Genomic DNA, 13,248 nt, shown 5'->3' on the forward strand with positions numbered 1-13,248 from the left:
CAAAACTCATATCTCAATATTTTTTCTCAAAATGGCGATATCTGGTATTAATCTCAATATTTTGATCACAATAAAGTCTTATTGGAAAGACAATTCTGAGTTTACTTTGCTGATGCAAAATACCACACAGGCACATTTATTAAACAGTGGCAAAATATGGCATGTGTGAGTGAGTTCTGTAGTGTGGCTTGTTTATGGGAAGGTCTGGGTTAGGACGCACTCAGATCTCCATCAAACTGTGCTTTTAATGCTGTTCTGAAAGTACAGTAGTAATGAAAGCAGCCACTCTGAAAACAAATATTTTAAAACAAACCGAGCTATAAAAAATATATATCAATATCGGCGATATTGTAATTTTCTATACCACCAAAACAGAAAACCTGACATATCTTGAATCTCAATATATTGTCCAGCCCTAGGAGAAGGACAACAGATCTGGGATCAGACGGGGATCCCTTCAGCCTGAGCTGATAACGTGACTAAGACTAAGGAAACATCTCAGTAAATGTTGGTATAACAGGTGCTTACGTGGAGCTCCAGTGTACATGATGGAGAATGTGTTGATCCCGATGGTGGTGGCATAGAAAAGGGGCAGCGCACGCAGCCCATTGGGCACAGAGTTGTCCTGTGATGGAGACACAAAGATGGACTTTTAGTTCACGTTGATACACAGAGGTGCACACATCGGCTGTGATCAGGCTGTTTTTGATTTTACCCCTTTCATGCCAAGGATGGCAAATTCCAGACAATTTCATAGGATTATCCTGTAGTCTGAGGCGTGTTCAGAGTGAATTTGTTCTGATAATCAGCTCTGAAACAATCCTAAATATTAAACTTCGCGTGTGTGTGACGAAAGTCAACAACTCCTGACTTTGTGTGTGTGTGTATGTGTCCTTCTTGCTCCGCTTTTACGGTTTAAATAATCATCTTAAGGAGATATTTCAGAATGTGTTTTAATCATTCATTACTGTGCTTTTCAAGAAGTTAATCGCTTTAATTTTCCCCCGATAAATTGAGGAAGTTGCACAGCCCTTCGCTTAAAAAGTCAGGCACGACCTCGTCGCTCAAACTACACGTCATGTCGCTTCAGGGGAGATAACTTGAGGTTGCGTCATTTACATTGATTTTATTGTAATGGAGTTGCTTCAGTCGCGTTCAGTGTGAAGGCACCTTAAGAAACAAGTGATGCTGCATTTAATAAAACTTGGAATATGGCCTTTCCGAGTTAAAAATTCCAATCTCCGAGTTGAGCAGCAGAACGTCGGAATATCTCAAACATGGCTGACCCTTTTCACGACTTTACCAAAACCTTGTGTTTCAAGTCGCTTTTTGAAGTAGAGGGTTGGAAAATCCTGAGTTGAACGCAGCATTAGGTCACATTGTTAGATCTCACACACACATGCAGTACAATCAGAACTGATGTAAGCCTGATTTTTTTTTTTATCTTCATGTGTGGGGTCTGTAACAGATAAAAAATCTCTTCAGATTTAGATTTCCTTATGTGTGTAGCTCGCTTAAAGTCCCTTTTTGAGTCTCTCGCTATTGATTCCAGCATTATTAGGAGGAGATCTAGGGGCTCAGAAAAAGCCAAAAGCCTGCAGAGACTACAATAGTCTCATCTCCTCATTGAGCAGTCTATGCAGTAACCCCAGTCTAAATGATGACATGAGTCAGCGCTATACTGAATAATGCTGTGCTGACCTTAAAATGATCTACAACATGTTTCTCTCTCCAGTCAGACAGATTGCCCATTGCGTAACTACAGATCCACGAGCGCTGCCAAATCAAACGGATTTTATCTGCCCTCCAGTTGTTTGGATGAACCGTGTGAGTGAGTGTGTGTGTGTGTGTGTGTGTGTGTCTGATTCCTAATGCTGGCAATGAAAGGCAAATGTCGGTCGAAGAAAAACGTTACATGGCCGTCAATCAAAAACACATGCTGGTGTCACTGCCGGCTTCACACACACACACACACATGCAGGCATATGGAGAGCTTATCCTTGTTGGGTGAAAGATGATCAGAGTGCAGCAAAGTGAGCTCACTACGGCTGCAGCAATAGATTCTTTTTGGAATGATTAATCTAGTGCTTTATCGATCGATGAGTCAGATTTTTTTATTTTTATTTTTTGTTTTTAAGCAACCAAAACAAATAATGCATAACAAAAATGTTGTGGCTGTAAAATGATCAAGCATTTGGCTTTTATTTCTAAAAAAAAAAGAAGAGGTTTTTATTCCAACTCCAACATTTGGCTCAAAAACTAAGCCCATTTTTTGCAATTTAACCATTTAGTTTTATAAGTGCCAGTGCGAACAATTAAATAACAATACAGTCAAGTCAACTTACTGTAAAACTATGAATACAAACTTAAATATTAAAGGCCGTTTGGCCTTAGTTTTGTCTTATGACAATACAACATTACAAAAAAGGATTCCACCATCTGCAAATAATCCAACTGAGAAGAAAGAATGAATATCAAATAAAATGTCAAGTCAAACAGGTACACAATGTATACAATTTATAAAAAATACATGTAAACAAAAGAATTATAAATAAAAATCGGCTGTATTCTCAATTTTTGTGCATTTCTGTCATTTTTTTTGTATAAATACGGTTTAGTTTTTTTGTTTTAATTTACTTTAAGTATGTTTTTATTATAAGCACCTTATGTGTGGTGAGGACATGTTTTGAGATGTGTGTGTGTGTGCGCGCGCCCGTCTGTCTGATTTTACCGCATTTGCCCTCTTGTTACTTATACCTGATCACTATTAACTCATAATACAGGATAAAATGCATTACCATGTGGAGGCTCCAACTCCACTTGCAGAAGTTGGTGCTGCAGCATTGTGGAAGTCCTGTTAAAGTAGGCTAGATCCATCTACACTGGACTACGTTGTCCGCATTGCGAAACGTAAAATGGTCCCACACTTTAAACATTTTCTGTTTTATTCTCACTCCACCTGTGTCCACGTCATCCGCCAGAGAGAAAATGATGCGCATTGATTAATTCAGTCCGGGTGAAACCAGAGACCACGTACAAAGTGGCCGTGATACGAACTTTGGTTCGAGGCAGAGAATTTGTTTCGAATAATTTTTGTAATTGAGTAATTCGAGGAATGGTTTCAGCCCTAGAGCTCACCTTGTTGAGGATGAAGTGTCTGATCAGCAGGAACAGAAGTCCAGACATGAGTCCGGAGAGCAGGGGAGAGATGAACCACGATGACACTAAGAAACAAAGGAGAGGGTGAAAAAAGAACGACTCATTAAACTATCAGAATTCCTTTATTAATCCCAGGGGAAATTGCTTTTGTTTAATAAACTATAGGTGTCTTACAGCACCGTGTATATATATATATATATATATATATATATATATACATACATACACTACCGGTCAAAAGTTTTAGAACACCACACTTTTTCCAGTTTTTTCCTGTAAGTTCTTCAGTTTATTGTGTCATTGCACATAGAACAAATAAGCAATTTGAGTTGAAAAAGAAATGATGGAATCCATGAAAATAACTGTTTACTTGATGCTCATGAGGGTCTGGTACCACAGTGTGTTTCAACACGGCTTTCATGCAGACAGAGGGGGTTGGAAGTAACCAAGAAAAGTTGGAACACCTGTAGGAATTTGTAGCACCAGCATCAAGGCTGATTCAACAGCTTTAAATTGTTAATGTAATAAATCATTCTAAAATGTACATTTATTTATTTATTTTTTTACCTCTGGCTGTTCAGTACTTACCTTTGTACCATTTCAAGCTATTCATTGGACTTACACGACTTGAATTGCAATAAATAACTGGAAAAATTAGGGTGTTCTAAAAACTTTTGACCTGAGCAGCAGTAATGTATTGCTGAGGGCATTTCCTTTCCACCTCTACCTGCCACCAACAGAACATCTAAATATTCTCCCATCAGAATAACTATGGTATTCTTTAAAGCTGCTGGAGACTTATTTTTTTTTATCAGATAATTTCATACAGTGGGCCTCATAAATCAATAAATTGCAGATCATTTGCTAGAAAAAATATGCAAAAGGTTGAAATTGATCCTCAAAAATTGCTTTGCTTTCCAACGTAAACACTTGCGCATTGCATTGTGGGATATGGAGTCCCTTGAAGTGTAATTTCTTGCCTTTGCCCCTAAAAACTTCCCAACACATTTCTGGGGTTTTCACTGAAAGTTGCAGCAAAACAGTGGTGGAAGTTTATTTTAAGGCTTAAACAAAAAGATCAGAATCCGTCCAGAATTGAATGTCTCGCTAAGTGAGGTGATGTCACGGGGAATACTGGGAACAAACTAGAATAAAAATGTCAAGCAAATTGCTGTCATCCTTGTTTGGCGACGAAAAACTTGACATCTCAGTAAGAATGAAGTAAAAACACTGCTTTGCATCCGTCTACACCAGTGGTTCTCAAACCTTTTTTTTTTACCAAGTACCACCATAATGACCAACATTAAAATACAGCAGCGTAGTAGGTCTACGTATTTATTAAAAACAAGGCAGAGATTTTATTTAACAAGTATATTTAATATTGTTGGCCACTGTAACATTACACGCAGTTTGAACAGTAAGAGTTTAAATATAGGAAAATAAAACACTGTACTTAAATAGTGAATCTACCAGTTTGAGAATCAGTGGTCTACACTGAGACTCCACATCCCACAATGCAATGTGCAAAGCGTTTCTGAAAATGTCAAAATTAAAGTGTTTACAGTAAAGATCAAAACAAACTTTCAAGTGGCAATATCAACCTTTTATACATTTTTCGAGCAAGAGATCTTTGATTTATTGACCAATGAGGTTGTCTTCATCTGGAGACAATGTCAGGATAAGGAGACTCATGCACAGACGCAGCCACGGCTAGCCTCATACATCCTCATACATCCTCATAAGTTACCGATCTTGACGAGCTGCATCCACTGTACGCCCTTGGTGCCGATGGCCACCATGGAGAAACCAATGGTAGCGCCAACGATGCAGTGAGTGCCAGAAATGGGAAGTTTTAGGAAGGAGGCGATCAGCTGCCAGACGGCTGACCCTGAGATGAAAAAAAAAAACCAAGCTCAGCTGACTCAAATATTGTTCTTCAAGGAACATGAGTAATTAAATTTAAAAGGGAAACTAGCAAAAAAAGCAAATTTTGTCAAAATGTGTTACTATAAATCTCATAAGGTCTAAATATCACACTTCACATTATTTCTGGATCAACAACGAAACAACCTCACATTGTCAATGACATGTTAAAGACCTGGTTTACAGTTGATGAAGCCACAAGTTTAAGGAGCTTCCTAGATGTGCTTCAGCTGCTTGTCCCTCCACAAACAGAAGATGTTACTTATCAGGTGGAGTGCATTTTCATCCATTTAGTGATTTTTGGTCGTCGTGCATTTGCTGAGATTTTGCTTAGTAGGGCTGGGCAATATGGACCAAAATTCTTAACATGATATTTTTTTCTCGAAATGGCGAAATACAATATAAATATTAATATTTTTAACTCTAAAGTCTTACCAGAAAGACAATTCTGGGTTAAATTTGCTGACACAAAATGTCTGCACAATGTGTGACACTTTTGGCTTTTTCTCGTATAAGGGACAGCACGTGTGAGTGACTTCTGTAGTGTGGCTTGTTTAGGGAAAGGTCTGTGTTCGGACGCACTCAGTTCATGCCGTTCTGAGAAGTAGAGAAAGCAGCAACTCCTAAAACAAGTATTTTAATACAAAATAAATGTAATTTTCTATCTCGCCAAAATCGCTATATCTTGATATATTATCCTGACGTACTTTGGTGAAGTTTTAGGATTGGTCTATTAAAATGGCTTGAAGATATATCTCATTGCTCACTGGAGTCGAACAATATTGCAGCAAACTCTTTTGCAGAAAAACATTTTTTTGAACAAAATTTTAAGTCTGTAATTATTGGAGTGTGCTTGACTTACCGACCATGGCGCTGACCTCTCCCGCCATTAGGACGGGCACCGTTTCGTTGTAGAGAGTGACGTCTATGATGCCTTTCCGAATGGTCTCCCCCACTTTGGCCCCGAGCAGCATGGACCCCAGCGTCTCAAAGATGGACGCCAGGATGCAGGCCTGCTTCAGGGTGACCACGCCGGAGCCCACGGCGGTTCCGAATGAGTTGGCGACATCATTGGCTCCGACGGAAAACGCCAGAACGAAGGCAATGATGAAGCCAACGATGACCATCCACAGATACGACTCCAAATCCATCTTGATATGATATCAGCAGGAAATAATCCACCAAGGGAGAAAAATTTGATCAACAGCTGTTGGGGGTGGGGGTGGGGGGTTAAAAAAAAAACAACAAAAAACAAGTGCTGTGTGCGTTTGTAGTGCGCTCCTTTTCTTCGTCCCCTTATTAGAAAGTGTTCGAGGGGATTAGCACAGGTGCTAACTAAGAGTCTGGAGCTGGGTCCGAAGATTGGCGCTTATTGATGGTGGGAGCAGGAAGCATTCCATAGTTTAGTGTGAGACAGCCTGTCCGCACGTGCTTTCACCTGTCGGAGAAAAGAGAAGAGAAGAAGAAATAGATGACTGTCAGAGCCATTATTAGTTTACCAGATGACAACACATCTCTGACCTCCCCAGAAAACAAAGAAAGGCAGGTGAAGTGGTGAGAAATACTGGAAGAAAACACACAACTGCAGACTGACGATGATAATGCAGACGATTGAGGCACTGAGCACATCATACTCGGACACAATAGGAAATCACCGTCTGAACCTCAAAGAAATCAAATCATTCCGGGGTGTGCAGAGGGCTTGCTGTCAGTGCTGACACTATAAAAAGACCACATTGCCCAGAGTGAGACGTGAGTAATAGTGCAAACATCAGAGATAGCTTATAACACCTCATTCACACCCAGCAGAGCAGCTGATGTCTGCTGATCTTGCTTAACTTTCACAGGTTTTGGAAAAGCCACAAACCAGGAAATCCTTTACGGGGAAATGAATATGGTGTGGTTTAATTTTACACTGTTCAGTGGCTTGGATGGTGATGGCCGCCTTTCAGTGAGACGGTTTGAGATTTGACTGCGAGGCTTTGACGTACAACTTGAATGGTTTGTTTCTCTACTTGCACTGGATTCTTTCAACATTCCATAAACATTCAAGTTGAATTCGGTTTGTGTAAGTCCTGCAATGAACCGGCAACTCGTCCAGGGTGCACAGCACACTCCCTCCTGCCCTGATAAACTGGGATAGGCTCCATGACCTATCCCAGGGGGCAGTGGTGTCCAATTGGTTAAGGAAGCTGGCTTGTAATTGGAAAGAGGAGATGGGATGGGATTAAATGCAGAGAAAAAAAATAGTGTACTATGTAGCTATGCATATGTGACAAAGTATACTCTACTCTTAAAGGGGCGGGCCGCAATCTTGCAAAGCTAGCATGATTTGAGCTCCAACCCCTCCTCCCACTCCCATATGCTCCTATTTAAACTTGATCCAAAGCCACGCCTCCGCAAGCTGTACGTTTGGTAACAGGCTGTTTCACACGATCAAACTAATGTTTGTACTGTTTAAAGGACATGAGACTCCATAGTGGCACCACAGTGGTTAGTGTTACTGCAACCATCCGCCGTTCGTTTATCACAGAGCACAGCTGATACTGTGGATAGAGGATGGACACCCGACCGAACACTGACGGCATGCATCCGACAGCACCGAACGGGTCATGTTCGGACAGATATTTAGACCTGGTGGTCGGGTTCAGTCACATCGTGCTGTTTGCAGTCAGTGAGTGCAGTAGCAGCCACAGCTGATGAGAGCTGTGACCCGCGGTACAGGAAGAATGAAGCAGAGGAATACAACGTTGAAAGATTCCCTTTACTGCACAATAACATGGATTATCTTTTTCTTTGATACATGGATTATATAAATGGATCCAATGGGTCTCTTGCGTGTTTCTTGTTTGTGTTTCACTTTCGCTTGTTACCCCGTGCGCTGATCTGATGTTCACATTAACAGTTGTTTGTTAATAAAATGCTTAACACTGAAACAAACATACACATGTAATTTCTTTGAGGAAAAAATGAGGTTTTCACTGTTGGGTCGGACTCTGACAAGAAAATGCGGCCCGATCCGCACTCCAACTGTGACACGGTTATTTACTTACTCGCCGTTCATGTGACTGTTTACTGCAAGACCTGTGCACAGGCCTCTGCATGCATCTGTGGAAGCAAACAGTAGTTTAGTCCACTGTGCTTGTATTCTTTCAGTCTCCAAGCCGTCTTCTATTTCTTTTTTATTTCCGGGTTCTCTCCAAGCCGTTGAGAACGCACACCAGCGTCATTTGACGTCACTGTACTTCTGTTTGTACCCGTAACAGCAATACAACATGTATCACACAACAGAAACGTGTGTGGACTCATTCTCTTAGGTTTATAGCGATTCATCACTCATTAGCATTAAAAAAAAAAACTTAAAATGAATGTTTATTTTTTTCTCAAATCCTGCTCTTTGCTCATTTAAATCAGTGTTGATCAAATTTTTTTCCTACAGAGCAAAAACTATTTGGAATAGTCTGCCTTCCTATCTGCATCGTATTGAAGGTAAACAGGAATTTAAAAAGAAACTACATATATAATAATTTTAGAATGGCTGTATGTTGAGTGGTTCTGTTTTGTTTCAGAAAATGATTTTATTCATGATGAGGATTATTAAATGTCTTAATGTTTCTTATTTTTCATTTCAACATCAGGTATATTGTTAATTGTATTTGTAATTTGACAAATTGTAGTTCATATGATTCTATTCTATATTTTTATTTTATTGTTTTTTCTGTGGAATCCAGTGAGACTAGCTGGTTACAAAGGTAGCAGCTAATGGGGATCCTAATGAAAACAAAACAAGCTCGAACGCAATGCACATCTGATATAAAAATAACAAATCATCCAGAAGGAAAACAAAGGAAGTAACCTGTGCGTCACTGAAGAAGAAGGGAAGGACAGAGGGGGGCGGGGCCAGGGCGAGAATGACAACATCTCTCATTAACTCTGTGTTTGAGCTCCATCCGTCCGTCCGAGTTAAAGGGGACAGCTTTTCTCAGAAACTGTTTAAGGTAGTATAAATTTTGTGTGTGACTTCAGGATATCAATACCTTGATGGAGTTCGAAAATGAGAAGCGCGCAATTATTTTTTCCAGAGTTATTGCCCTTGTTCTGTTTTTTTTACTCTGTTGGAGGTATCTACAAAGTGGACAGCTTTTCTCAGAAACCGTTTAAGATAGTTAGTAATTATATATTCTGATGTCATAATATTTTGTATCTATACATCCAAGTTCTTAGATTTAGGACATTTAGGAAAAGGTTGTGAGTGGCAGGAGATGTTGACTGTCTTCTGCACCAACCCACCAAAATGAATTCCTCGTATTGTGTGAACTTTACCTGGCAATAAAACTGTTTCTGATTCTTGGTTCTTTCAAATTGGACCGAATGGCAGGGATTGGCCCAAGTTTTTACAGGATTCCAGCAGCTACAGAGGTCTGATTCTTGAACATAAATCCACCATTTCACCCAGTATAACAAAAAGTATTTCTGCACAGGATTGTGGACTCCACCCTTTAAGAATAATGGATTGTGCAACATACATGACAGTGATAAACTTGATTGATATTTGATCGGACACCTAAAAGCACAAAGATCAAGGCTGATCCAGTGTAAAGGGAACTTGGTTAAAACACACACAGACTCACATTGCAGATTCTATCCACACACAGGCAGCTCTAATCTTTGCTTCTTCACTCTCGGTACAAGTGTATCTGTGCTCTCTGGGGCCACAGTGAAAAGTACACAAGAGTTTGCTAACAAGCTTTAAAGGGTGAGTTCAAATTAAAGGCTCTGCTGCAGTACAAAAAAAGCATTTGGCTGCAGGAGTTCAAGTTAAGCCTGCAGTGGGAAAACTACTGCTGTGGGAGGGATTAGTTGACAAAAATGCACTTTTTAGAGTTTACAGCTCGTGAATAGGATTTTTGTGTAACAGTAATATGGCTGCAGTATATTTTTTGGTGAAAATTGTTTGCACGAATGCTACCGTTAAAAGTAAACATCAAAAACTTTTAGAAACGAACACAAAATGCAGAGTATTACGCAAAAATTGAGTGCGTACTTTGTCCTTAATGCATCTGACTGTGCTGTGATTGAAATTGAAATCGGCCTCTACAACATTAAAGTGTTTCCTTAAATAAAATCTTGCACCAAATTTAACTTGATCCACATTCTCTCTCTGCTTTGGCACTTGACTGTGCCGCACAGAATAAAGTCCCTTCATGCGAGTTAATGACCACCCGACGGTTCTGTCAACTGTTAAAGGGCAGCAATCGATGTAAACAGCTTTGAGGACCAACTTGCACAATCTCTCAACATGATCTGACTGTGAGTTCCACTGTGCAGCAGCTCCAGCTCAATCTGGAACATCCTTTATCCTTTATGTTGAAGCCTAAAATAAATAAATAAAAAATAGTGAGACTATAGTCATTAATCAGTCAATCGAATCAGATTAAAACTTTTAAGACCAGCCAGCACTTCCAAAGGAAGAGATTAGAACAAAGAAGCTGTGCCGTGTTCTCTGCACTAAAAAGTCTAAGAGAAGTCAATGAACTATAAAGTTTTAGTTGTTTACCAAGTTAATAATTAATGTCTCAACAACAGGTGTGGGGGGGGGGGCGTTATCTCTGTTCCGAAACTATAAAATGTGGTTTATTTCTTAATTGCTCTATGGGAGCTGCAGGTTTATGTCTATGTTGCCAATGATAGCTCAGGTCGGCAAGAACAATCTTTGCAAAATGCAAGTTTTTCTCGTTACTTTCAATATTTGTCATCAGTCAAATGGGCAACTTCTATCACACAAAAATGTGATTTTTCAAATCCGAGCAAATCATTAAGCATTTAGAATAATGACCAAACTAAGCATTAATACTGGAAACATTTTATTTACTTTTCTGTTATTGTTGTAGTCGTGTGTTTTTGGGGTTAATTTGTGTACTTTTGCTTTGAAAATGTCTGTTATTTTTGTATACTTTTTGTTGTCTTGTATATTTTTCTGAAATTGTGTGTGATTGCCATTTTATGTATTTTTGAGGTCATTTTGTAAATTTATCTGTTCTTTTTGTATATTTTCTGTCACCTTGTGTAACTTTTGGGGAATTTTGTGCATTTCTGTTATTAAATATATTTTTATGTTATATTTGTGTGTATTTTTGTTGTCCTTTTGTAAATTTTAGAGGTAATTTTACTAAATTCTCTTTAATTTTACTAAATTCTCTTTAATTTTACTAAATTCTCTGTAATTTTGCCTATTTTCATCATCTTGTTTGTTTTTTTTATTTTGTGTATTTTAGATGTCGTTTAATGTTTCTCATAATTACAGGGTTTTGTCATTTTGTTAGTTTACTTTTGGGGCCGCACAATATTAGACCAAGGTCTGCACGTGGCCCCCGGGTCACCTGTTGCCCATGTCTGCTCTAGACCTTCAAAAAGGGCAGGGCCTGCTCATATCTGAGCAAGAATTTAATAGTATCGATTTCTAAGATCAGGCACTGATGTTGAACATGAAGATCAGCCTCCCAGAGTCTGGAGCATTTTGTGCCAAAGGCGTTCCATGTATCTATGCAATGTTAGAATCGTGGTCCAGCCACTGCTATACGATACTGCTTCCCTTGTGTAACGTCATGACGGAGTTAGCCAGGGAATATTTAGAAAACCTATCTGTGCGTGTTTGGGGTAACTGAGTGTGAAGAGTGCTGAAGGAACCTGAAAAACACCTCCTCCCCACGTAAACCACAGCCAGGATGTTGAATCCCAGTGTGTGTGTGTGTGTGTGTGAGACGGGTTGCTCGAGTGTGGGTATGAACCATCACCACCAGTACCAGGTTCTTTTTAAACAAGACCAACACAACGTGACAGCTGCCTCTGACACGTGGGACGTTAGTAAGTCCTCATCCTGCTGAACCACTCCACAAACACCGGTTACACCAGTTCACATCCCACCGCTCCAAGTAATTCTTGTAAAAACAATTTTCTCCGGTGCTAAAACTTGCACCATGACGTGACAGTGACTCGCGCTTGTTTCTTGTAGTGACAACAGCGACGAGCAATGCTCTGATGAGAATATATCTAAATTTACCCCAGCTTTGACGACAGCTTAAAGCTATTATGTCATGTCGATGTGCAATGAGTCTGCAACACAGATCTAATGCCCTGGCACTCAGACTGTAACACTTTCGCCTAATGATTTACAAAACAAACAAATAAAAGCTCAAACCACGTGGATACATTACTCTTTGTGGATTTATTTAGTTAGTAATTACTTCGACAAACTCATTTTAGTTCAGGTGCCAAATACGGAGCATCTTTCAACATTATTGGGTCCTAATTTGAACTTCTACGTATACATAAAATCCTAAAATATGTAAAAAACCGACACTATCCAAGCAATAAGTGACAGATATCAGTACCAACAGGATCTTTACTTTAAATTTCCTAGATTTTGTGACCAATTTCTATAATAAAGGGAAGTATTATGTAATAATTTGAGGAAAACTGAAGGGATTTTAAGTTTTTTTCAACAACTTTATTTATTTTTTTTGCTTTTCTATAGAACACTGGGATATGACATCCAAAAACATCCTTTACAAATATGAATTAATGTATTTTGGTACAGCACCAGAGAAAAGGATACTTTATAATGTATTACAGTACATACACATGCATATAAATACACATTGAAAATTTTGAAATGAACAGTATTCAAAATATACAAACAGTAATGGTACCATATGATCACTGAGATCAACATAATGTGTCATGAGCCCCCGTCATCTCCCCTTTTCAACAGTTTTACATTAAAAATGACTGCATTCGTGCAATAAAAGCACTGGAAAAACTGTGAGCTAATGCAAACATTGTTGAGTTTCATTTACACAATGATTTATGTCTTTTATACTTTCTCCTGCAGGACAAATTGGATGTTCCAAAGGGCTGAATTTGGCCCCTGAAACCATGAGTTTGACACGTGTGAGGCAAGGTAATCAATAGATTTAATATTTTACCCAATGCTTGTTTTTAAAATGACAATAATTTAATATGTAGTGGTAAGATGTGGCAAAATATTTGCTTTTCTTTGAATTATTCCACTTATTTATGATCACTCACCACCAGCCTGGAGGTATTTTCAAGACTGGCAACCAGAATGGCTGGAATGTTGCAATAAAGCTGTGATACAGCATCAGC

At 39.1% G+C, this 13,248-nt stretch overlaps 1 protein-coding gene across 6 annotated transcripts in view; it reads right to left on the bottom strand.

Annotated features, from left to right (window-relative positions):
• slc20a2 (solute carrier family 20 member 2) overlaps nucleotides 1–13,248 on the bottom strand; it is a 61,864-nt gene that overhangs the window by 18,495 nt on the left and 30,121 nt on the right. For all 6 annotated transcript variants that reach the window (XM_028456625.1, XM_028456621.1, XM_028456624.1 and 3 more), the window contains exons 2-5: nucleotides 5,945–6,520; nucleotides 4,907–5,047; nucleotides 3,139–3,224; nucleotides 529–625 (exon numbers count right to left, since the gene is read on the bottom strand). In XM_028456625.1, coding sequence (XP_028312426.1) covers nucleotides 529–625; nucleotides 3,139–3,224; nucleotides 4,907–5,047; nucleotides 5,945–6,233 — 613 coding nt within the window. In that variant the 5' untranslated portion in view covers nucleotides 6,234–6,520. The remainder of the gene's footprint in view (nucleotides 1–528; nucleotides 626–3,138; nucleotides 3,225–4,906; nucleotides 5,048–5,944; nucleotides 6,521–13,248) is intronic.

The sequence above is a fragment of the Gouania willdenowi genome, chromosome 9 (assembly GCF_900634775.1).
Source record: "Gouania willdenowi chromosome 9, fGouWil2.1, whole genome shotgun sequence".
Lineage (NCBI taxonomy): Eukaryota > Metazoa > Chordata > Actinopteri > Blenniiformes > Gobiesocidae > Gouania > Gouania willdenowi.